This window comes from Dasypus novemcinctus, chromosome 7, assembly GCF_030445035.2.
Source record: "Dasypus novemcinctus isolate mDasNov1 chromosome 7, mDasNov1.1.hap2, whole genome shotgun sequence".
Classification (NCBI taxonomy): Eukaryota; Metazoa; Chordata; class Mammalia; order Cingulata; family Dasypodidae; genus Dasypus; species Dasypus novemcinctus.
In genome coordinates this window covers 69,430,808-69,455,123 of record NC_080679.1, presented here as the reverse complement: position 1 = coordinate 69,455,123, position 24,316 = coordinate 69,430,808, and the positions used below count along the sequence as shown (strand labels likewise).

Genomic DNA, 24,316 nt, shown 5'->3' with positions numbered 1-24,316 from the left:
TAACTTATTAATCAATTTCCTAATAGGACTTGTTCACTGTTCAAGAAATACACTTAATGGAGATTTGGCATCTGTAACCATTCCTGAAGAAAGCAGATTTATGGCCAAAAAAAAATCTGATTCAGAAGATCTTCTTCCATCCTTCTCTTCCTGAGAAACCTGAAGTGTCCAACTTCCTCCAAGTATTGCTATGCAAAAGCTGCTGTAATTAAACTATTGTTATAGGGAATAGTTTTTTCCATTACTTAGGATTTCTCTGCACTTTATAGACTATTGTAAAAACAAAAACAAAACAACGAAACCACCCATATACCTTTGAAGTGTATTTTAACTTTATATAGTTTATTTGCAAGAGTATTTTCTTAATAACTTCACAGTGTGAGTGTGCATCTTTCTTTCACTTCTTTTTTTTTTTTAAACAAATGATGGTGTAACATTTTGACTCTGTAAGGACAAATGTAGATATTTTTCTAAAAAGCTGTGAGGGACTGACAGCCTAGTCAGTGTATATTGTAGCTTACAAAAGTGAAATCTTATAGACATAAGGTTTCGGTTTGGCAGAAGTATGATATATATATATATATAACTTGTGCCATGGACCAAATAAATGGTCACTTTACCCCACCTAAAAATGAGTTATGAAAGCAGCTTGATGGTGATTGTATTGTATTCCTTTAAGCAAAAAGGACATACTTAATATTCTAAATATTTTTAACCCAAATACCATGACATATTGAGGATTTTTTAAAAAACCAGACGATGTTGTCCTTCATATATGAAGCTGACACTACTGATTTGTCAATACCAAATGTTGGGTTAAAATATTTAATTTTTATTTATTTTCCTGTTATATTGAAAAATGATGGCATTCTAACTTTTATTACCTACCAAATTTAAGATGTGTATACATTATTTACATTGTTATAGAAAAGAGTTTAATGTTGTAGTGACCTTATTCACTTGTACCAGATAAATAAATGACTTTCAATGGAAGAGGATTTTAGTGCTTTTTTCCCCTAAAATAGACATTAAGCTGATGTTGTAAGGTATTTCAGCTCTTTAGACTATCCAGAGACATTTTTTATTTATGAATATTTATAAAAATAGAAATTTTGTTAAAATGATTGCTCTTCATTGCTGTAGAAAATGGCATAATTTAATGAAAGAACAAATATATTTTTTGGTAGTGCCTGTCCATGTCTGTTGTCAGTGTTTGCCTTGTAAATTGATTTTTGAATTCTCTTTGGAATGATGTCCAAATTCTTGGATGAGGAGCACTTTAAAACAAACTGGTTTGCTGTTTTAAAGTTAATTAGATGACTAATAAATATGTGATTTCTGCATTTAGCTCATCATATAACACATTGTATTTTTTACATTTGTTTATATTCTACCTATTCTTTACCAATGGTAGTATTCTGTATTGCATTGGTTTTGCTTGTATATCTGGGTCTCATGGTAAATACACAAATGAGGCATACTTTTTCATTGCTTAACCTAAGCATGGTATGACCTGTTGCACTTTAAATTTTTCTTGTAAGTTTATGTGAGATTCTTTTTTAGAGCTACTATTTGCTGTTTCCTTTTAAAAAATATATCTGTTTTTATAGGCTTTCTTCCTTAAGTCTAAAGTAGGCATAAAATAGAAGCAATTTATATATGTTAATATGCCTTTAGATAAGCTGTATGCTACTTAAAATGCTTGTGATTTTAAATAGCACACAGGTCATTAGTCTATATTAAGTGGAATCTTTTTCTGATTATACGTGTACTTTGTCTAATTTTTTAAAACGTTTGATAATGTAGGTTTTCATATTGAGTTGATAATCAGGCTTTTTATTTTTTCTTCTTTTTTTTTTTTTGTAAGAACTTGCACAGTGATAAGATCATAAAGTCAAGGTGCTACTGATAAGGCACTTTTCTGGTAGTTAGTTTTTTTTAAGTGATAAGTTTATAATGAAAACACAATAACAAGCTTTTGAACTCACAAAAATCCGTTTTCTGTTGCTTTGTCCAAATATATAAGTTCATGTACAATTTTCTGTAAATATTTTTTTTTAAATGCAGCCATTTCTGGTTCGTATCATTTTTTCCCCCTTGAAACGGGTGTTTTGAAGGGTTTACTCTATTCTTAAGTATGACTTTTATTGTAACTTGGAGCTACTTTTTTCCCCCTTGTGAACCAAACACATTTGTGAAGTTATTTTTTAATGGAAAATAAATGTGTCTTGAATTACGTCTAGGTTTTGATCCGTAAATTGGCAACATGAAACAACCTATAAAACTTAAAGGGAACCTTGCATTTTGAGGATCCCTATACATTTCAAGTGGGCCTGACTTTTCTGAATTCTAAAAAAATGAACCAAATAAAAAAATTCTGTAAGAATTTTACCTACACCAAAGTCTTGCTCTGAAGTTGTCAGGTTTTTCTTTAATGTATAACTAATTGTTCCTTTTTTGCTTTGTCTAGGCAGTGGGTTAGAGATAAATTTGGAAACTCTCCTGGCATATTAATGATCTTAAAAGCAAAACCACTTCTCACTTTTCAATTCAAATGCCTGGTCCCTGGTGTATGGCAATCCCAGGCCACTGTGCAGAACGGGACCTTGATAAGAATTCTTTTGTAAATGGACTAAATTTGAATTTGTTACAATGTGTTATGTATTGATTATCTTGAATTAGGACAAGTCCAGAAATGGATGCTATTTTTTTAATCTTAAATTCCTAGGCAGGAGATAAAGTATCTTCTTTTCCACAGATACCATGGAACCTTTGACCTGAATTATATTTTTTCACTATGCACAATCCCATTTTGTGTTTAAAAATTGTTACAAGGTCTCAGGAAATGTATGTTAATATGTTTTAATCCTTTTAACATGTTAATATTACACTGTTTTTTTCTATTTCCTTATATATTATAATATCATTAATTTCAACTCTTTCAAGTTGTTACTTGCTGGGTCTGTTCTTTGGTTTTTTTCTTTTTTAGGAGTTACCAGGGATTGAACGCGGGGCCTCATACATGACAAGCAGGTTCTCAACCACTGAGCTACATCCCCTTCTCTGTCCTTGGAATTTTGCTATTACCACTTGGTGCAGAGGGAGAGTCCTGGTCTGAAAAAAAGCCTGATTAGGCTACAGAGGCTCCTAGGAGGAGGTCTCTCTTCCAATAGTCCTGGTGGGTAAGGAAATTGTAGCTGGTAGATAGGGCTTCCTCCTTGTGTCTTTCCAATTCCCCAATTCTCCTATCTTTGAATTTGTAAGCTTAAATTATCTTCTTAGTTTAAATTTAGCTTACTTTTTATTAGTTATCCATGTACATAATTAAAAATCAAATAGAACTCAAAGACTTATAATGAAAAAAATGAAAGAGCAGGTCTTCCTGTCACATCCCCCCTTCTGCCCTTTAGTTCCCCAGAGTCAAGTACTTTTAATTCATAATGGTTTTAGTATTTACTTTCCTATTTTAAAATGTTGTATTTTTTCTTGACCCATCAATTTCAGAAATGATCTCTTGATATTCCTTTTATGGAGGGAGGATTTATTTGTTGTATGATTCCATCTCCCTCATTTTTCTTCCCCTACCCCGCCCAGTTGAGGTTTAGCACAACATTTTGTTGTCAGTAGATATGAATACAAATATTCACTGAAGAACCACATGGTGGACTATCATTTCATTTCTATGAGAACCTTATTTTTCTTAGTTAATAATCATCTAATTTTAACATTTGCTTGTTTTTTGGTACTGATCCCTGTTTTTATCCAAAGGCTTAAATGCTCAAAAACATCAGATAATCTTATCAATTTAATGTTTTTTGTTTGTTGAAGGACATCTCTTCCATAATCTTTCCATCTTCTGCCATCTGTACTATTGCTCTCCAGGTCTGTTCCATAGCTAGTGATTAACCGTGGCCCCTTTTTGTTGGAGCTCCTGTTTTTTGGGTCCTGTGTACTTCTTTTTCCTAATTTACTGCCTTTTATTTTTTTTCCCCAAAGCTTATCTACCAATAATTTCCTGAGAAAGGGTACTTACTCTTAACTAATTGTTAGTTTGAACTGTGTTGAATGTAATCTTCCCTTTGGATTTTAAAGGCATAGCTGTATTGTCTTGTAGCATTCAGTATTACTGTGAGAATTCTAATACTGTTTCTTTATATGGGATTTGTTCTTGGTTTTTAAAATTTTTTAAATTATCTTTTAAGATACATAAATCATACAAAATATTACATTAAAAAATATAAGAGGTTCCCATATACCCCATTCCCTACACCCCCCAGTCCTCTCACATTGGCAACTTCTTTCATTAATGTGGTACATGTATTGCATTTGATGAGTACATTTTAGAGCACTGCTACACAGCATGGATATAGTTTACATTGTAGTTTACACTCTCTACCAGTCCATTCAGTGGGTTACAGCAGGATATATAATGTTCTGCATCTGTCCCTGTAATATTGAGGACAACTCCAAGTCTAATTTAATTTTTTTTTAATCTTTTTTTTTTTTTTAGAGCTACATAAATCACACAAAATGTTACATATGTGGGATTTGTTTTTACACTCAGAAGCTTTTAGGAGCTTCTTTTTACCCCTGACATTCCTTGATGATATATGGGTCTTCATGCATTTTGATGGATACTTGACTTGGTGCAGACTTTTAATTTGTCTCCTTGTTTACTGTGGTTCTAGGAAATTTTTTGTATGTTATCTTTTTGACAATTTTCTTCTCTCCATTTCTCTGTTCCATCTTTCTAGAATTCTTTTTGTTTAGAATGTTGGGCCTCTTGGATTGATCTTCTAATTTTAAAAATCTTTTCTCTCCTGTTGCTCTTTTAGTTGTGTTTTTGTTCTATTTGCTATCTTCCAGCTCTCCTGTTCAATTTTTTTTAAGCTATTACATTTTAATTTCTAAGAGGTCTCTTCTTTGTTTTCCATAATACTTTGCTCTTATTCTATAGATTCAGTGTCTCCTCATACCTCTGAGGAAAGTATGATGGCTTTTATCTAACTCCCCTCTTTAGCCTCCCTCTGCCCTTGTCCTGGTGGATGGGAGTTTGGAGGTGGATGGGTTGTTAGGCTATGGAGGGTGGTATGGAGGACCTTTGGTTGAACTGCTCTTTATACAGACTCCCAGCCTTAACTTCAGCCCTATATCTTACTCCCAACATCTGCAATACCTGTGCTTCCTAGTCCTGAACTTGTTAAGGGTTTGGTAGGGTGAGTGGATTTGTTGCCTTCTCCTTTTAGGTACTCAAAACTTTAACTTCCTCTGCTGTGGTAGACTAATTATCACACCTCTTCTGCTTTTTATTTGTTAAAATAAATGGTTGTGGAGTCTTTCTCCCTTTATAATCCTTTAGTGTCATTTTAGTAGGGTTTTGGAGATAGAGAAAATAAATGTATTTGGTCAGTTCTCCATGTTTAACTAAAAGTCTGGATTTAAATTCTACTTGTGTGTAGAAAACACAATATCTTTAGCATTCTATAATTCAGTCTTTCCACTCCTTAATGATTTCAAATTAATACAGCTTTACTTTTTAGTTGTTATGAGGATGAGAAGAATAAATATGTAAATAGTACTTATGTTGCTTGGCACATAGCATGTGTTCAATAAGTGCTATTATTAATATTGTTACCATTATTACTACTGTCACTCTTAATTTGGCATCCCATTTACACTTTTTTTAAAAAAAGATTTATTTATTTATTTAATTCCCCCGCCCCCCGCCCCCCCGCGGTTGTCTGTTCTCTGTGTCTATTTGCTGCGTCTTGTTTCTTTGTCCGCTTCTGTTGTCGTCAGCGGCACGGAAGTGTGGGTGGCGCCATTCCTGGGCAGGCTACACTTTTCTTTTACGCTGGGCAGCTCTCCTTACGGGTGCACTCCTTGCGCGTGGGGCTCCCTTACGCGGGGGACACCCCTGAGTGGTGCGGCACTCCTTGCGCACATCAGCACTGCGCATGGGCCAGCTCCACACGGGTCAAGGAGGCCTGGGGTTTGAACCGCGGACCTCGCATGTGGTAGATGGATGCCCTAACCACTGGGCCAAGTCCGTTTCCCCCATTTACACTTGAATGAAGATGTTTTCACAGAGGAAGGATTATTAACATATGGGAAAAATCTGGTGTTTGATAATATTGACTAAACAGCAAATGAAATATTTAGATGTTAAATATTATCTTTGTAAGAAACAATAAAACCTTAAAAAAATCCAATCATTATTTAAAAAGTCTTAAAGACTGTAGCAACCCTTTTGACTTGTGTCTAAGCTTTATCAGTGTTGTGTTTTGTGTTTATCACCTAAAATATGAAGCATAGAGAATAATATTGTGGAGATGATAGTCATTATGCCTTATCTACAGCTGGTTAATGTAATATTCTTTGAATATTCTAACCTTGTGAATGGTTGTACACCTTTCAGAAAATGTTTTGGCCTTGTAAAAGGGAGAAGAGCTGCATTTATTAAATAGGTAAAATTTCAATTTAGCGATTTTATAATCAAAATGTTTTGGGAAAGTTTCTTTAAATACTATAGTCAATTTAAAAAACTATGCCACAGATAGCTCTTATTTATATTTTAATGTATAAAAACAAATTTTACTATAGTAGAGGCTATTCTTGAGCTTAGTTTCTAAAAATCTTTTTCTTTTAGATGTTTAAATATCTTCTTTGTGTTTGGATTATGTGGAAAAACACTGGATTCTAATTCAGTAGGAAATAGTATGGGAAATTTCTATACTATGTTCTTTTCTTGTGGTATTTGTAACTGCAAAAGGTTGTGAGGTTATCCAAGTGTATCAGCAAGCCTTCAGCTTACCCAGAAGATTGTCCACACAGTGCCTTGCCATGAAGTTCCATCTTGGGTGAGGCCTTAGAATGTAAGTCATACATACAACCCCCCCTTAACTTTATTCTTTTCTGCTTGTTTTGTAATAGTTTGCTAAAAACACCTGTAGTTTAGCATCATGGGCATAAGTGCAAATGGTTTTGTTTTGCTTTGTTTTCCTTCTGTGCTGACTGTGAGCACTTAGTGTGGCTTCTAGGGATTCTGGGTTTGAGGCAAGGGTCGGCAGAGAGTGACCTACCTATTTGATTAGTGTTATCTGCCATGGGCTTGTTGGGAGGGTGTTGGGAATGGTGGCAAGGAAATTCTGACATCCAGAATATAGGGCAGTGATTTATGGTCTGATTTTGCATAACTTTGCTAGATTATATATCCTTTTAACTGTTCACAATAAACAAGGCCAAATAATTCATACTTGATTTCCTGTTTTCAGTTTCTACTATCCCAGTAGTGTGGGGTTAACCATGTTTTAAAAAAGCTGGAAACAAAAATAGCCCAACATCTCTTTTATTCAGGCTCGTGTTTATGTATGTTTAAGTAATGCATATCATTCACTTACTGTGTCTTTGTAAATTAAAAAATCTCCAACCTGGGCATGGTGCTTAGGGGGAAAAAAATGCCAATGCACTTTTTTTTTTTTCATTAAAAAAAATTTATTAAAGTATTTCACATAAACATACATAAACAATAAGTGTATAGTAATTGTGAACTTACAAAACAAACATACATAGCATCATACAGGACTCTCATAACTCACCCTACCACCAATAACCTTACATTGTTGTTAAACATTTTAATCTAATAATTAAAGAGCCTTGTCAAAATATTACTACTAACCAAAGTATTTTCCCCCAACCTACCTGTTATTAGTCAGCTAAAGAGTGCTGATGCAAAATACCAGAAATTGTTGGTTTTTATAAAGGGTATTTATTTGGGGTAGAGCTTACAGATAGCAGGCCATAAAGCATAAGTTACTTCCCTCACCAAAGTCTATTTGGAGCAAGATGGCTGCCGACATCTTCGAGGGTTCAGGCTTCCTGGGTTCCTACGTTCCTGGGGCTTGCTTTTCTCTGGGTTCAAGGTTCCTTTCTTCCCAGGGCTTGCTTCTCTTTCCTCTGCCTGCTGACCTCCTGGGGCTCCAGCTTAAGTCTTCAGCGTCAAACTCCAACATCAGAAACCCTCCACTCTGTTCTTTGCCATGCCTTTTATCTGTGAGTCCCCACCCCCAGGTACGATCAGATTACAAGCATAATCCAATATTTCTTTTTGGAATTCATCAATAATATCAAACTGCTACACCACCCTATTATTATCTTTATATCTTTTATATATGAACAATCATAATAAGTGTATAGTAAAAGTTGTGGACTTACAAAGCAAACATGCATAACATTATACAGGGGTCCCATACATCAACCTCAATACACTTTTTAAAAAATATGAGTTTAGAAAGTGAAATTCGTTAGCATATCAGTACTTTATGTTACTCAACTTTTGTGTTTATATCAACTTTACTCATCACTTGAGAGAAGAGTTTTTAGTTAATTTGGGGTTTTGCTTAAGTAGCAAACCTCCTTAGAAAGACAAGTTGATCATCTTTCTCCTTGCTATATTTTATTAATATAAGCCATGACTTTTGGGGAGAAAATACACAGATTGCAACTTTCCTTCCTGGCTTTTCTGAATCAGGGCAGGTTGGTCACAAGATATCCTTGAATGGGGTTGAGTCATGAAGCCTGGCAAATGTACAGAATATCTATTCTTTTATGACTTCAGGGCAGTCTCTTTCTTGGGGCATGGTAGCTTCCTCTACTATATAATGTTTGCATCTATCACTTTCAGATTAAGACTTCTGAAGTTTTTCTTTCTTTTGGAGAAATATAAAGGGGAATGGATATAGTCTAAGATGATTCAAATCCATTAGTCAGCTCTAGAGAAAATAAAAGACTCAACTATGTGAGTTTTTTGCCTTCTGGTTTTCAAAATTCTATGTGTTATCTTGACCTTTCCTTTCTTCAAGTGCTGCTAAAGAGCCTTTGTGGAAATCAAGGTTGAATATAAAAAGTAAATTCCTAAGAGCTTTCCAATATTACCAAGCATATGAACTGTTTGGACTTATTTTTCCTCATTCTTTCTGCTTTTTCTTTTTATTCATTTTATCTTTTCTTCCTTTTTTGATGGATTATTATAAAGTCCCTTCATTATCTCTAATATTTGGCTGGCTATTTTGAGAAAGATAAGACTCAACTGGGAAGATGGCAAGCTCAAGGGGGCTGCTGACCTCTTAAATTAGGACAACTTATACATTTAGTCACCTGTTTTAAAATTTGTTCAATCATTATTCATTAACTGTTTACTGTGTGCTATGTTGCCTAGTAGTCATCTTTGCTTTTTATTCTTAAGTGCATTTAAAACTCACAGCTTCATTATTTAATAGCTGAGATAAATTGGCTGTATTAACTCTAATCAACTTTCCTAAATTTTCAGTTTTTTTCAGTGAACTCATTGAATATTATTATTTACAATTGCATACCAGTGACTATTTTAACATCAACATAAATAAGCATTAGAAAATATTGCTGTAAAATAGCTTTTTCTCTATGTATATCAATATTGACGATGTAAGCAACATGAATTACTTTCGCCTTTTAAATATTTTTATTTTTGGTTAGTTGTAATTAAAACATATAATAATTCTTGTAACAAGTTTTTGGATATTTAAATGATTTGAAACTATAGAAGTTAAAGGGAAATATGGGAATTGATAGAAGAGCTAGTCTCTAAATAAACTTAGTAACCTAAGCAATATAGATTGATGTAACTAAGCACTTTTACTTTTGAAACATCTTCAAAATAGGACTTTTATTTCCAGGGAAAAATAAACTTCATTAAAAAATATGTGTATACTTATTTTGTGAATATTCTTTTTTTCTTTTCCAAATGCCAAAGTTGTATTCTCTAATGTTTTTGTTATGAAAATTCTGCCTGTTTAAAATATTGTAGTGATTTTATAAATTCAATAAAACCGAGCCATGTGAAGAGTGGGGGGGGAAATGTTCAGTAAATTTGCCATGTCATTAAAAAATTATGTACAAGATATTCTGTAAGTTTAAGATAGGGTTAACCTTTAACTTTAAGCAAAATAATACACAGGTTTGCTGCATACTTATGTGGAAAAGCTGGTTGGCTAGATTAAAGTTAGTGCTGCGATGTAAGAAAAGAGATTAGCACTAGGAGTGAAGTTAACCTTTAAATTAAAACATAAAGGGATCTCCTTATTTGCTTAGACCAGGGATTCTCTACCTTGGTTGCACATTAGACATCCCCAGGGAGCATTTAAAAATCCTGATGCCTAAGGTGACCCAGACCAATTAGAGCAGAATCTCTAAGGGTGGGATTCAGTCAGTATTTTAAAAGATCCCCAGTAAATCTAAGGTGAGAACCACTAATCTAGACAGAAATTCCCACTCCTGCTGTTATAAATAAGAGATATATAGCATTAAGGTATGGGGTCACCATCTAATAGCTTCAAAGACCAAACATGTTTCCGGTCCTTCCTGGCATGTTCCAAGGATCAACACTGACTTTACTGGGAGCTTGTTAGAAATGCAGCATCTCAGGCCCCACTTCAGACCTGCTGAAGCAGACTCTGCATTTTAACATGATTCTATGCACTTTAAAGTTTGAGAAGCACAATTGTAGGCGGTATTAGGATAAGTAGAGCATTGTGCACCCTGTCTTTTGCTTCTTTATTTTTCTGTCTTAAGTCCCAACATTTTCATACAGAGTTGGAAAATGAAGATAATGTATGCTCATGCCAGTTAATAAAGTTAATAGGTAGAGATGATTTTGTGATATTGAGCATGTTTGAAGGAAACTATCATCATTACACTATCACCACCAAACTCTGCTCTACCTAAAGAGGGGATAGAGAGGAGAGTTTTATTTTTTATTTTTAAGGAAGCTTATTACATAAATGTTACATGAAAAATATAGGAGATTCCCCCCCACCTCCCCTCCACCACATTTTCCCACATTAACAACATCTTTCATTAGGGTGATACATTTGTTACTTTTGATAAATACATATTGAAGCACTGCTACTAATTGTGGACTGTATTTTACATTATAGTTTATACTCTGCCCTGCACAATTTTATAGGTTATGATAAAATGTGTAATGGCCTGCATCTGTCACTGCAACGTCATTTAGGATGGTTCCAGTGTCCTGAAAATGCCCCCATGTTACACCTATTCTTCCTTCTCCCTCCCCTCAGAACCTCTAGTGGCCACTACCTTTAAATCAAAGTTCTTCCATTGCTAGAATAATAATGTCTATAAGTCCATTCCCCAATCTTGAGGATATTAGGATGATGATGCCCACTCTGTTTCTCATTGAGAGGGGGCTTTGATCCCATGGGGCAGATAGATGGGATTGCCTTGCTTGCAATTGCAGACAAGAAGGGAGCTTTTTAAAAGGCTGCACTACTTGAGTCTCTTCTTACAACTTGCCTTGATTAATAAGGAAAAGTGAAGAGTGCTGTCTTTGCAAGAGGCTACCTTCACTTTGAGAATTCTCTGAAAGAGAAAGAAATTTCCCTTTAAGTAAGAAACTTTCTCTCCTAGCCTCAAACTATATGACTAAAACTGAATCCTCCAAGTTCTTCCATGGAATGGTGTCTACCAAGCTCCCAGCTCTCAGAAGCCTCCTTTATGGTGGATACAGTGTCATCATTAAACATTCCAGGAATGCTCGGCTTGCTTCGTTCTGTCTTGGCAGCCCATCAAGAATTGGGCAGATGATTTTGTCAGGAGACTTCCTTTCCTCAGGATGGAAAGGTTCTTTTCTGTTGTTTGTTTAGGTCTCATTACATAGGTCTCCAGAAGCTCTCTATCACATGCCATGCTGGGTATGGCCAGCACCCCATCTCCTGACTATATTGCAGGTTCCCAGTAAAGGGAACCAGTACTTCTGGCCTTATCTTTCTTCAAAGAAAAGGAGGTGACCTACACTAGGAATTGAGGGGTCATTTTATGAAGTATGACCTGAAGAGCTTTTGCCATTGCTCTAGCCCTGGAACGAAATTATCCTCAAAGTGGCGCATCTCTTTTGCCTAAACTAGGCACTCTGTCTCACCTGCTCATCTTTTAGCAGGTTTGGTGTTTGGAGTTGACGTGGCAAGACCACACTGGAAAGTGGAGACTTGGGTTCTAGTTCTAGCTCTTTGGGCCCATTGTTTAAAGACCCAGTGTCTCCATGTTCTTCATTTTGTTTTCCTTGTTTTCCTGGATATCTCCATTAGACACCTCATCTTTTTCCCCATAGTGGCCTCTCCTCTTATTAGGACACAGTATCTCAGCTTCACATTGGTCTTAACTGAAGAGCTTGTGGGTGTCCCTTCTCTCCCACTTCTCTGAGTTGTTCTAGGCAGGGAAGAGGCAGTGGAGAAGGGACATTGAGCCTCCCATATGGATGTGTGCCCAGGTTTTGAGCAGGCTGGGAATGAGTAAGTACCTGTGCCTTTTACCTGAGTAAAATCTCTTCACAGATTTCAGTCCTTTCAGACGTTAACTGGTAGTGGTCAACAGAAAGCTGATCTCTCGTGCTGCAAATGGTAGGGAAGAATTCTGTCCCTGTGGAGTCAGGTAGGATTCCTTCAACACCAGTGAAGACTTCTCTATAACTTAGGGAATTTATAGCTATTTCTTCCCTAGTAAGTACTTTATCCGAAACTCTGCCAGTTCAGAAGTGTCTAGTTTGGGAGGGGCCTTTAGATAAGTACACACCAACACAAGACTGCGGCCCCCATTCTAACTGTAGCAGGAAAGGACTCCCAAGCCCACAGCCCTTGTAGGGGATTTTGAAATTGGGACCCATCACTGGCTCTCAGTGGAAAAATTTTGCTAACAGATGGTGGTAGCACAACATGAGAAAATAACACCACTGAATTATGTATTTGAATGCAGTTAAAAGGGGGAAATTTTAGGTTGTATATGTTACTACAAAAAAATAAAAAACATAGAACTGTATAATACAGTTAACCCGAATGTAAACTATGGACTATAGTTAATAATTGTAATTGTATTTCATCATTTGTAACAAAGGTGCCACACTAGTGCAATGCGTTAATAGAGAAAACCGTGTGTGTAAGGTGTGTGTAGGTGGGGACTCTGAATGTTCGGCATGATTTTTCTGTAAACCTATAACTTCTCTTAAAAACAATAAAACAAAACAAAGATCCCAGATTAAGATGAATTTCAGATTTAGAATCCTGACTTTTAGACCATGCTATCTCTCTCTCGGAATTCACTATAGATTAAAAAGTGGCATAGCAGTCCACTCCTCTTTCCCTGCTTCCTACTTTTTCTAAAAATGGAGAAAGAACAAATGGGAGGGAAGTGGACTTGGCCCAATGGATAAGGCGTCTGCCTACCACATGGGAGGTCCGCAGTTCAAACCCCGGGCCTCCTTGACCTGTGTGGAGCTGGCCCATGCGCAGTGCTGATGTGCGCAAGGAGTGCCGTGCCACGCAGGGGTGTCCCCAAGTAGGGGAGCCCCATGCACAGGGAGTGCGCCCTGTAAGGAGAGCTGCCCAGGTCGAAAGAAAGTGCAGCCTGCCCAGGAATGGCGCCGCATACATGAAGAGCTGACGCAGCAAGATGACACAACAAAAAGAAACACAGATTCCCAGTGCCGCTGATAAGGATAGAAGCAGTCACAGAAGAACACACAGCGAATGGACACAGAGAGCAGACAACTGGGGGGGAGGGGGGGGGGTGGGCAGGGAAGGGGAGAGAAATAAAATAAAGTAAATCTTAAAAAAAAAAGAACAATTGGGAGTCATCCCCCTTGAGCCATCTTCCTGACATCTCGTCCTCAAGAAAATTTAGCTTGCTGGGCTGGACTCTTCTACCTCTTCTCTGCCAGTTAGTTCCACAGCAGTGGTCATTGTCACTGAGAAGGCTACGGACATTAAAGTTTCCTGCCTCAGCACATCCAGGCACACACCCTTTCCAGTGCTGGCAGCCTTACCAGACTGGCTTCATTGTATGCATCCCGAGGTCCCTAGACAATCAAAAGACCTTTCCATGAATGGTTACAATTCCCTCCTCCCTGCTCCCCTCCCCCCCTCCCAGCTATAGTTATAGGGACACTATGTATTGGGAATATTATGGTAAAGGTCCCAAGCTGAGCTTCCTGGGAGTGGTGTGCCCAAGGAAGAAATAAACTCTTTGATGTGGAATGGTGATTAAATGGTATAATTTTATTTGAATAGCTAAAGACTTTCTAAAACTTTTGATCAAGTCACTAGTTTGCTTACATCTCTTTAATGGTTCCTCTTACCTCTTAGGAAAAAACCCCATCATCTAGTACATGGGCTTTTTGCACTGTTGCCCTGCTTCTCACCCCCAGTCCTGCAAAGGCTCTTGTATCAACTTCACTGAACTGGTTTCTACTTTTTGTTCTGCCTTTCCTCCAGACCTTTGCAGGTGCTAGTCTCTTCCTAGAAAGCCAGCCCCCACCCCCACCCCATCTCATCAGGCACCCAGGTCCCTTTTACGTATAATTTCCTCTAAGCCCCCTTTCTCTAACTGGTGATCAGTTGCCCCAGCAGTTTGTGTTTCCACCTAATGCAGCTTGTCTCAACCTGTAATTATGTGCAGCATAAATGAAAAATACGTTCCATCAAATAAGTTTGGGGAACACTTTATGCCTCTTGGGCAATCACACAGCATGTTAGCTTATCAAAGGCTCTAAGAAGTCCTGTGTAAAGAAAAACAAATAAACAAGTTCTTTTTTTTTTTTTTTAACGTTCTGGAGAACAAAGTAGGAAACACTGACCCAGAGATACTCAAAGTCATAAAGCCAACCCTCCACTTTTTATCACCTCAGAATAAAAATCTATGAGTCCATTTATTTTTCAAAAGTCCTGTTTGTCTAGCAGACAATATTTTCTCTTATTACAAAGGAACCAGAGCTTCTCTGCCTGCATTTCTCAAAATTCCATTTGGAACAAAGTAAACGAAATTACAAATTACATTCTCTTCCTGGAGTGCAATCATGAGACTTTATTCTTAAACTAATCAACATAGAGACTCTCAATATAACCTGGCATTTTACTGACTGTTTCTGTTTACCTATCTCCCTACCTCTGTAGCTAGGTTTTCTCTCGGTTCTTGGCTAAACTACACGAAATGAATTTTGGGAGCAAGCCGGGTTGGTTAGGCCAGTAATTTATTAAGGAATGGTGAGAAGAGAAATGGGAGAAAATAACAGACCATGGGTCCCAGGTAGAGAGGGAAGGGCTGAAGAGAGATAAAGAGGGCTGATTCACAGACTACAGTCTCCCATTATAGATTATAAATCCCCAGGTTTACTTGTGTATTGATCCAGGGAGGGGGGCAAAGAAGTCCAGAATAGGGGTCAAAAGGCAAGAGGGAGAAAAAGGTGAGAGCAGAAACAGGGCAGGAACAGGCATAGGGACAGGGTGGATTCGCTTTCCTCTTTGTCTTTTAATCCATTAATTATTCTGCCCCTTTGCTAATTAATGGCAGGGGAGGAATTCCAGCTGTTTGCTGTTTTGCTTGATTACCCCACCCATCAATCTCCCTGGGAGGTCCCAATGATAAGGTCCCTGGAGAACGTCCAGGGCTTCTCCTGGCTTCAGAGGAAATCTTGTTCTGAATGGGAGTTCTTGTGAGCGTCTTCCGGCAGCGATCTTGGGGGTATTGATGTTCATGTGGGCTTCTTGCCAGGTTCCAGACCCATCTATTGATTTCCTATTTTACTAGCCTGCTTCTCCCCTACCTGGTTCATCTATGTAATCAGTTACTAGTGTTACCAGATTTTATCTAGATTCTTGGCTATGCTGCAGAAATGAATTTCAAGAGCATGCCAGGTGAGTTAGGTAATTTATTCAAGTAGGGAGGGAAGAGAAATGGGAGAAAATAACAGAAAATAACAGCAGGGGTCCCAGGTAGTGAGGAAGGGGATGAAAGGGATGAAGAGGGCTGATTTACAAGCTACAATTCCCCATTATAGATTATAAGTACCCAGGGTTACTTGCGTGGCCACGTGGCAGAGGAAAAATGGCAACAGCTGAATACAGAGGGCAGGACAGGTCCGCAGGCAAGAGTAAGGCGAGAGAGAGCACGCAAGCCTTGGGGTTTGCTTTTAAATTGCTAATTATTCCGCCCCTTTTCTAACGGAAGGGGAGGGGGTTTCAGCTGTTTGCTGTTTGGATTCATTATCCCACCCATCAATTCCTTAGTGAAGACCGAATGATAAAGTGTCTAGGGAACATCCGGGACTTTTCCTTGTTCCCAGGAAGAAGTCTTTGTTCTAGGTAGCAGAATCCCGGGAATGGGGGCCCTCCAGCAGCCATCTTGGGGGTTCCAGATGTCCACATGGACTCTGCCAGTTTCCAGATCCGTTTATTCTCTATCTTCCTAGCCTGTTTCACTAGTGAATAGAGATAATATATCCATCTTTTGGAAAATTCCATCAAAAGATTTTCTATAAGATGTGTTGTCCCATGCCCGTCATATCTTGTGATGGGGCAAGACCTATGGTATATCCCCTTCAAAATACTGGATCTCTTTCTGGTCCGTAACTGCCACTTGAGCATCTCTGAACGGGGGTCCCTTGCATAACAGTATAGCTGGTATTTATTGAGTGTTGTGCCAGGCACGGCTCTGAAAGTTTTATATGTAGTTGATGTAGGCTATCAGTGGGGGGGCTGTTCATATATTCGTAGATAATCTGAGCGGTCTGTTTTCTGTGCAATGCGTTTGGGACAGTGAGAACTGTAACCCTGACCTTGGTAACTATGCCAACAACTCCAGTCCTGGAGAAACAATTTAGCAATACAAACTCTATAAAAATGCAGACCAAATGTGCTAAAAGCTTATCTAGAATGTATGAAGTCCATGCTAAAAGCTTACCTAGGATGTGGAAGATATATGCTAATTCAAGCCTATTGAGAACTGAAACAGAAGGACCATTTGGCCCTTCCTCTCTGTATAAAAGGAACTCAAAAATCTTGTTTGAGGCTCGGGTTTAAAACAGAAAGCTCCCGAGTCTGGCCAGCCGTCAATAAATCATTTTTTTCCTTCTCAAAATCATTCCTGAGTCCTGGCCTTTCTATATGCAAATAATTGAACCTCTCTTGTCTTCTACAACATAGTAACTTGTTTAATCCTCACTACAACCCTGTGAGGTGGTGGTGGAGTTATTCCAACACCAAGGAATAGAAAGGCTAAATAACCTGCCCCAGGTCACACAAGGTAGTAAATAGCAGGTCCTATATTTGAACTCAGCAGTCTGGGTTTTGAGTGCATATGCTAAATTTCTACATTGCACTGCTTCTCATTCTAGTCAAGGTATGGGGCTTATAAAGTAGAAAAGGATTCAGCGAAAAGGACACAGGTACTGCTGGTGATAGTGAAGATGGCTCAGATTTTGTGGATTGGATAGAGGAGTTGGAACCAGGGAGTAGGTGCCAGCTGGACACCCTCTGCTTTCCCAGTTGACATGGGAGGAGATGTCTATCTTGGAAATGACAGAGGACACACTCCTGAGGTGCTTGTAGGAAGGTATGAAACAGGGATACCTTCCCCTCCCACCTCCCCGGGGGAAGCACTTACTCTTAGAGGGGCTAGAAGGAGGGCGTGCTGGCTGGTAAACCGCGAGGGGGTTCTGGCAGTTCTGACTGACTTCCTGCCGCCTTCCCCTGCAGTCCCGCACGTGCGCCCGCGGGGCTGCGCCCTGCCGCGGCCGGCTGCGGTGAGCTTCTGCGAGGGCATAAGAGGAATTTGAGCCTTCCTTCACTGTTGATCTTCCCAGGAAAGTGTTTTCTCTCTTCCGTCCAAAGCCCAAAGTGATCTCAGGACCTGGGAAATATAGCTCTCAAGTGCAAAAAGCTGTCTTGCCATTGAGAATTCTCACCAAACATATGGACAGTATCTTCAGCCACAGTTTGGACATCCTAGAATATTAGCATGTGAGGCTGGGAATCCTCCTCAGGAATCATCCAATAAATCCTGCCTCTCATTTTAAGGTAAGAATAGGCATTTAGATTGTAAGATGGTGTAGAAGAGGTGGTCTCCTGTCCAGGTCCTCCAGGCCATGTGCATCTCTTCCCCCAGTTTCTTGTGTTTTCACTGTTCAGATCCCTCCTCCTCACTGGGGTTATTCTCACGCCTTCCTTACCTGGAGATTACTCCCTCCCCCAGATTCCACAGTTTCAGCCTCTCGGGCAGGGTTCTTAACCTTTTTTATTCCATGGAGGCCTTTGCCAGTCAGATGAAAACCATGAACCCCTTAATAAATCCACACGACAATGTGTATTATTTAATAACCATATCACACCCACACCAACATGTCCCCACAAGAATACTTTTTTTCGAATTTCAATTCAAGCTCATGAGCCCTTGTTAAGAACCCCTGCTCTAGGGATTGACTGGATGGTAAGGAAACACAAAAGGTCAGCCCCCTTGTGCCAAACTGGTACAATTTATGGGGTGCTGTTGAGTTTTAATTTTCTGGAGCTCCCTGTGGGATTAGTAACAAGCTCCAGTGGAGACCACATTCTTGCTTGGCTTTCTTCCTGCTCTCCTCACTCCCATTTTCCTGAGAGCAATCCCTCAAAATAATTTACTTATGCAAGAATCCCTGACTCAGGTTCTGCTTTTAGGGAACCTGACTTAAGTCATATGGGAACTTGAGGCCCAGGGATGCTAAGTGGCATCATAAAGGCTTGTGAAAATCTGTACCTAAAAAAGGAAACTTGACTGGCAATAGCTAGAGGGTCTTCTAACTCACTTCCCAGGATCTTCCTTGTCTGTCTGCTGAGCTGAACCATCTATTTCCTTTGGAATAGACCTGCCATATTCTTTATTTGCTTAGGTTCCCTCTTTCTAGTAAATGGAGGGTATTTAAAGTTGTAAATTAGCTGGCAGAATTTCATAAACAGATGATAACATATGGGTATAATTTTTGATGGGAATGTTTTCTTTCTTTATAAATGACCTGAAGTTCTGTTTGTCTAGTAACATGAGAAAATCTCTGGTCTTGGTCCTTATTCTATCCTCATCTCCCCCAAAGCTTGTTCAGAGATGGGAATGGTTGACTTATTTGCATTTTATACGTGTTCCCTTCTTTAGTTAATGCAGAGGTTAAAAACAAAACAACAAAAAAGCTTGTTCCTCACATCCGACCCCTCTCCTTTTCCATTCCCACTTTCCATATCTCCAGTTTGGAAACTTTTTACCTCTTGACTGCATTATTTCAATATATCCTAATTTGGCTCCAGACTGTTCTATTATCCCAAAAGCCTCACTGTGATGTTGTGACCTTCTTGCTAAAACAAAACAAAAAAACCTTCAAGGCCAGCTGAAAAAATTCCATACTGCTTATTAGAGTGTTTAAGGTTTGCCTCGATTGAATTGGTCCTGATTTTCCTTTCCAGCTTTATCTCCTGCTTCTCCCCTTCTTAAAGTTCACCTCTGAGCATGACTCACTTGCCTATCTCAGAATGTGTATTTTCCAGCATGTCTTTGAAATGCCTTCCCAACACTTCCAGACATCAAAATTGTTCTAATCCTTTGAGGCTCCTCAAATTGCTTTACCCTAGTTAGGCTTTAGCACCCTGATTGGAAGAGGTCTTTTCTTTTGTCTTCTTTATTTTAGTATGTTCCTTCTGGCAAACGAGATGATAGTACGCTAGTGGCATTGTATACTGATTGTAAATCTTTTACAATGCAGTGAGCTGTGTGAGGTCATTATGTCATCTGCATCTTTGCACTCTCTCTCACGACCAGTATTCAGTCTTTAAATACTTGCTGAATAAAATTACAAAGACCAAGATTTTCCTCTAGGGGAGTGAATGTAGCTCCGTAATTGAGCACCTGTTTCCCAAGTATTAGGTCCTAGGTTCAATCCCTGGTATCTCTTTAAAAAAAAGACCAAAAAACTCCTCTAGAGAATGAAAATCGGCTTAGGGCACTTGTGCTTACATTTAGGTGGTCAGTTTAGGCAAATGATAGACTTATAATTACAATGAGCTAATTGAAGTGGGTGGAGATTTTTGACAATATTACATATTTTGTCAAGTATAAATGAGTTCTTTTAAAAAGAACGTTAGAACTATACTGCTTAAAACAAGTACTTTAATTCTGAGGACCTCTATGTGCCATCTCAAACTGGAGCTGAAATAATCAGTGTGGTCTCAGTTGTATAACTGATTATTTTTTCTGAAGTTGTCATACTATCTTCACTATATTCCCTGAGGGATAGGGACTATATCATCTTACTCATCTTTGTGTTGTTTCCTGTGGTGTCTAGCATAAATACTGTAAATCGCAGATGTTTATTATCTTTGATGAATTGAGTTGAATCAGTTCCTATCAAGATATTTTTCTTGATAACTTCAGAAAAACTTTTGGGGATAAATTATTGATGAGAACCATAATTAGGCTTTTTAAAAAATTAATCATTGAATGCAATTGAACACAATTTAAATATTTGCCTAAAGGAATTTAACATGGGCTATTTTGAACTTGAGTTGCTTTATCTTATCTATGACAATTTCTGTGATATGTGAGAGTGCACACGTGCCACCACCCTCCTCCAGGATTTCACAGAAAACAATCAAGCACATTTTGAGGTGCAGATAGCTTGCTTTATTTTGTTGTTACTATCTCAAGGAGGTCCAATAATTACAACTAACAATTGAATTTATTCCTGCATGAAAAGAACTACATCAAATTGACAGTTTTGGGCAGTATATTATAGTAATATGTTGTTGTTTTTAATTTAACGACAGCTTTATTTGTTGTTCTTATTTATTTTTGGCTGTGGCTTGTTGCTTAGTTGCCCTGGTTTTTCAGGTGTAATTTAAATTTAGAACTACCACACGAAGGCATTGGCTGCACCCGGGACCTCCAAGAGTTGGCACTGCTCTGGCATAGGAATACTTGAATAGCTTGGTTATACTAGGGGATGGCCAGGAGATGTTACTTTTCCAAGCTGTCCAGGCACTCTCAATGTCAGAAACAGTGTGAAAATAGGCGAACAAAGTGCTGGCCGTTGCACTTTGCTCTGGTAATATTTAAGTCATGATTATTTTGAGTGTGACATCATCAGAGACAATGTAAGACATTAAAGTTTTGCTTACAGGAGGGTAAATGCAAACATCACCAATGCCTTACATTTCTGATTCAATAGGTATTGGTGCACATATCAGGTGATGTGCACAGTATCATCTTTTAGGTGGACAGGACATCTTCAATGGGGAATTTCTCTACCCACTGAGGCATACTTAGACATCAACGTTATGTTGAGGCACAAAGATTGATTAAGTGTTGAGCAGGGTATTCGTTCCATAAGAAACTTTCTCCTACCAACAGTTAGTTTCAAAAGTTACAGTGTAAAATGTCATAAAATGGTACAAAACTTTATAACCGTTACTCCGGCTATATACAGTATGTACATGTCACTAGAAAATGTATAATATTCTTGGGTCAACAATTATGAAAAGATTGAAATGCACGTTTTTGAACTTTGGCTCTTTTAGGTTGATAAAAAACTACTTTTTTTCTATTTACAGATCAGAAAGATTAGTCCATGTGAATCATTTGTAAAAAGTTGAGAATGAGTGTAAGAGAGCATAGGCCCTCTTAAATGGTTCGAATATTTATATTCACAGTAGCAGAGTCAGATCCAAATTCATTCCCTAAGCTCAGGGTATAAATTCCACCATCTTGTTTCTGTACATCCATGATGGTCAGAGTTGTCAGGTCATCTGTGTTTTCAATATGGAATCTTCCTTGTTGTTCTTGATTTTGAATTTTTCTTCCACCACAGGACCATGTTATTTCAGGAGTAGGCTCACCCGTAAAAGCACACGCTACTGTTAAAACTTTGCCTTCATCAATGCTGATATCGGAGGGAAGAGCTTCAATTTTAGGTGGAATTCCTTTATGAAGCAACAACAAAAAATGTTTTAGAAGCACTGAAAAAATAATGATTTTATTTTAATTCAAGTGTATGGACTAAAGCATACACCATGCTACTAGGCTTGTCTACCTCTACCAGTAATTTTATTGCTCACCTCTTATGCCTGCTTTAAGCATTTTACTAGTTGAGCTTTCCAGTTGTGTCATACTGGATTTTCCCATAAAACTGCTGGAACTCATTTCTACAAAGGACTCTTGCATGGAAGACATGCTTTGGGCAGACATGCTTGCAAATTTCATTTCAGTCATGCTGCTAGCACTGCTGCTGCTGAAACTGCTGAAGGAGGCCTCCTGCTTAGAGGCAGACATTTGGACTGACTGAGACGAGAAGCTTCCTTGCAAGCTCATGTCACCACTTGTCCTCAATACTACCTCTCTGGAAGGTTCTTCAACTAGAGCTGTGGAGCATAGCAGATACACAGTAAACATCAATGACATCTGGTTAATTGGTGACAGGTGACATTGACTTTCAGAAATGGAAACTTAAACACACACACAAAGCATACCCCAGACAACTTGCTGTTGAGGCATAAGCAAATACGTATATACATACATTTGTCAAGAGCTAGCTCAGTGTCTCCAAGAAATGAATCCTTATATTTCTATTATTTCATTACATTACATGCAGGTGCTAGGAATCACCAGGAGAAAAATGGTTAATCATATAGAAAACAATTTATATATCGTGCATTCTGAAAATATATGTAACAGAACAGTTGGTAGCATTTTTTGAAATTTAACCTATGCAAAGCTCTGCTTAGCTGTAAAGAAACTGACCAGAAGGATGAATTCACACAGGATGCCTGTGCCTTTTGTACGTTTACTTTAAACAAATTTGGTAGTTTTCTGTGCTCTGAAGACAAAGGTAAAAAAACATAAAAAAGCCTGAGGGAAATGGCAAATATATACTTACGAAGGACAGTTAAGGAAGCTGTAGCTGAACACTGGCCACGGAAATTTTTGGCCTTAATTGTGTACTTTCCACTGTCGTTTATGGATGCATTTCGGATTTCAAGAGAATATATCTTTCTGGAGCGACTTACACTAATATTTGAAGAAACAGAAATCTAAAAAGAAGGAAAAAAAATTGTTTCTTTAAAGTCTTCAGGACATGGCATTTTATATATTCTTCAATAATATATTCATAATTATACTTACTGGCAGGTTGTTTTTAAACCATTCGATTTCAGGGGCTGGCTCACCACTAATTTCACAAGAAAAGAGAACATTCTGTCCTTCGTTAACATTTTGAGATCTCGGCTGTGAGACAAAGGCTGGAGCATCTGAGAGTTCTTCACTCAGAGTCAAATCAAATTGACACTTGACAATGCCTTGACTAGTTTTGCCTATGCAGGTCAGGATTCCCTCATCTTTGTGACTAGCCTCCCTGATGGTTAGGGTCTGATCGCTGCCCGAGACACCATATCTGTACTCTTCCGAGTTAGTAAGCTCTCTTCCATTCAGTATCCATTTTACATCAGCAGCACCAGCAATGTTGGCTTTTAGAGTCACTTTTTGACCATCAGTTATGCTCATTTGAGTAGAAAATGCTTTAATTTCCGCTTGTGTTTTGATTTCTTCTGATGCCTGTGATGTTTTAGTGATTTCCTCATGGACGATGGATTTTTCCACGGCAGTTGCTTCTGATTTCTTGACTTGTTCGGAAACCAGAATCTTTGAAGCATCCTCCTTGAGGGCTAACTTTTCTTGAGATTTCACTTCAGACGTCTTGCTTTCTTCAGAAATTAGGGCTTTTTGGGACATTTCCTCTTGGACAACGGATTTCTTCTGAGATATCATTTCAGAAGTCTTTTGTGTAGATACTTTCTGTGCCTCAGAGTCTTTTATGGCTAAAAAAGAAACCTCTGTCAGGTAAACTTAATTAAAAAGAGGTCCACCATTACTCTGCATGTGAATAATTTATAGAGTAACCCCTAATTCTTGTCTCAGTCCCAATCTTGGAAAATTGTCATGCATGACTTTAGAGATCATAGCAATGATTTTTTTTTATTCACTAAGTTTATGGCATACCCACTGGGTATTAAGCACTATTTTAGGCAACTCTGCAATGATTCTTAAACTAAATAAAGTTCAGGTTCAGTGTTTGCAGATGATTCTTATGACTTAAGATAAAAAACATGTCTTGAAAAGAACCGTCAAAGGATTTAGGAGATGTGTGCATTTAGAGTTTGATTAACAAAAAGATTATGTTTTAGAAGATTAAGATGAAAGCAAACTAGTTTTAATTGGGAAAACTAAGATAGCACTTTCAGTAACTTTGTACTGCTTTGGAAAATTAGAAAGAATAAAATTTAGGGAAGTGGTATCAATTTGTATATGTATCTGACTGGGGGACCAGGGGCTGACTTTGTGGGATCTTACATAACACTACATAAATAGGCACTTAATAAGTGCTTTTTAAGCTAATGGAAAAGATGCTAGCTTCAAATATGTGTGT

The 24,316-nt window shown here is 38.1% G+C and overlaps 2 protein-coding genes across 5 annotated transcripts in view; one reads left to right on the top strand and one right to left on the bottom strand.

Annotated features, from left to right (window-relative positions):
* The window catches only part of PLEKHA3 (pleckstrin homology domain containing A3), an 83,938-nt gene that overhangs the window by 30,361 nt on the left and 29,261 nt on the right, over positions 1-24,316 (top strand). For 2 of the 3 annotated variants that reach the window (XM_058300575.2, XM_058300573.2), the window contains exon 8: positions 27-9,751. The exons of the other annotated variant lie outside the window; for it this stretch is intronic. In XM_058300575.2, the coding sequence (XP_058156558.1) occupies positions 27-154 (128 nt within the window). In that variant the 3' untranslated portion in view covers positions 155-9,751. Of the gene's footprint in view, positions 1-26; positions 9,752-24,316 lie in introns of those variants that run through there. 3 annotated transcript variants of the gene reach the window in all.
* TTN (titin) overlaps positions 20,501-24,316 on the bottom strand; it is a 284,068-nt gene continuing 280,252 nt past the window's right edge. For both annotated transcript variants that reach the window (XM_058300570.1, XM_058300571.1), the window contains 4 exons: positions 23,017-23,708; positions 22,772-22,925; positions 21,954-22,256; positions 20,501-21,818 (listed from right to left, as the gene is read on the bottom strand). In XM_058300570.1, the coding sequence (XP_058156553.1) occupies positions 21,520-21,818; positions 21,954-22,256; positions 22,772-22,925; positions 23,017-23,708 (1,448 nt within the window). In that variant the 3' untranslated portion in view covers positions 20,501-21,519. The remainder of the gene's footprint in view (positions 21,819-21,953; positions 22,257-22,771; positions 22,926-23,016; positions 23,709-24,316) is intronic.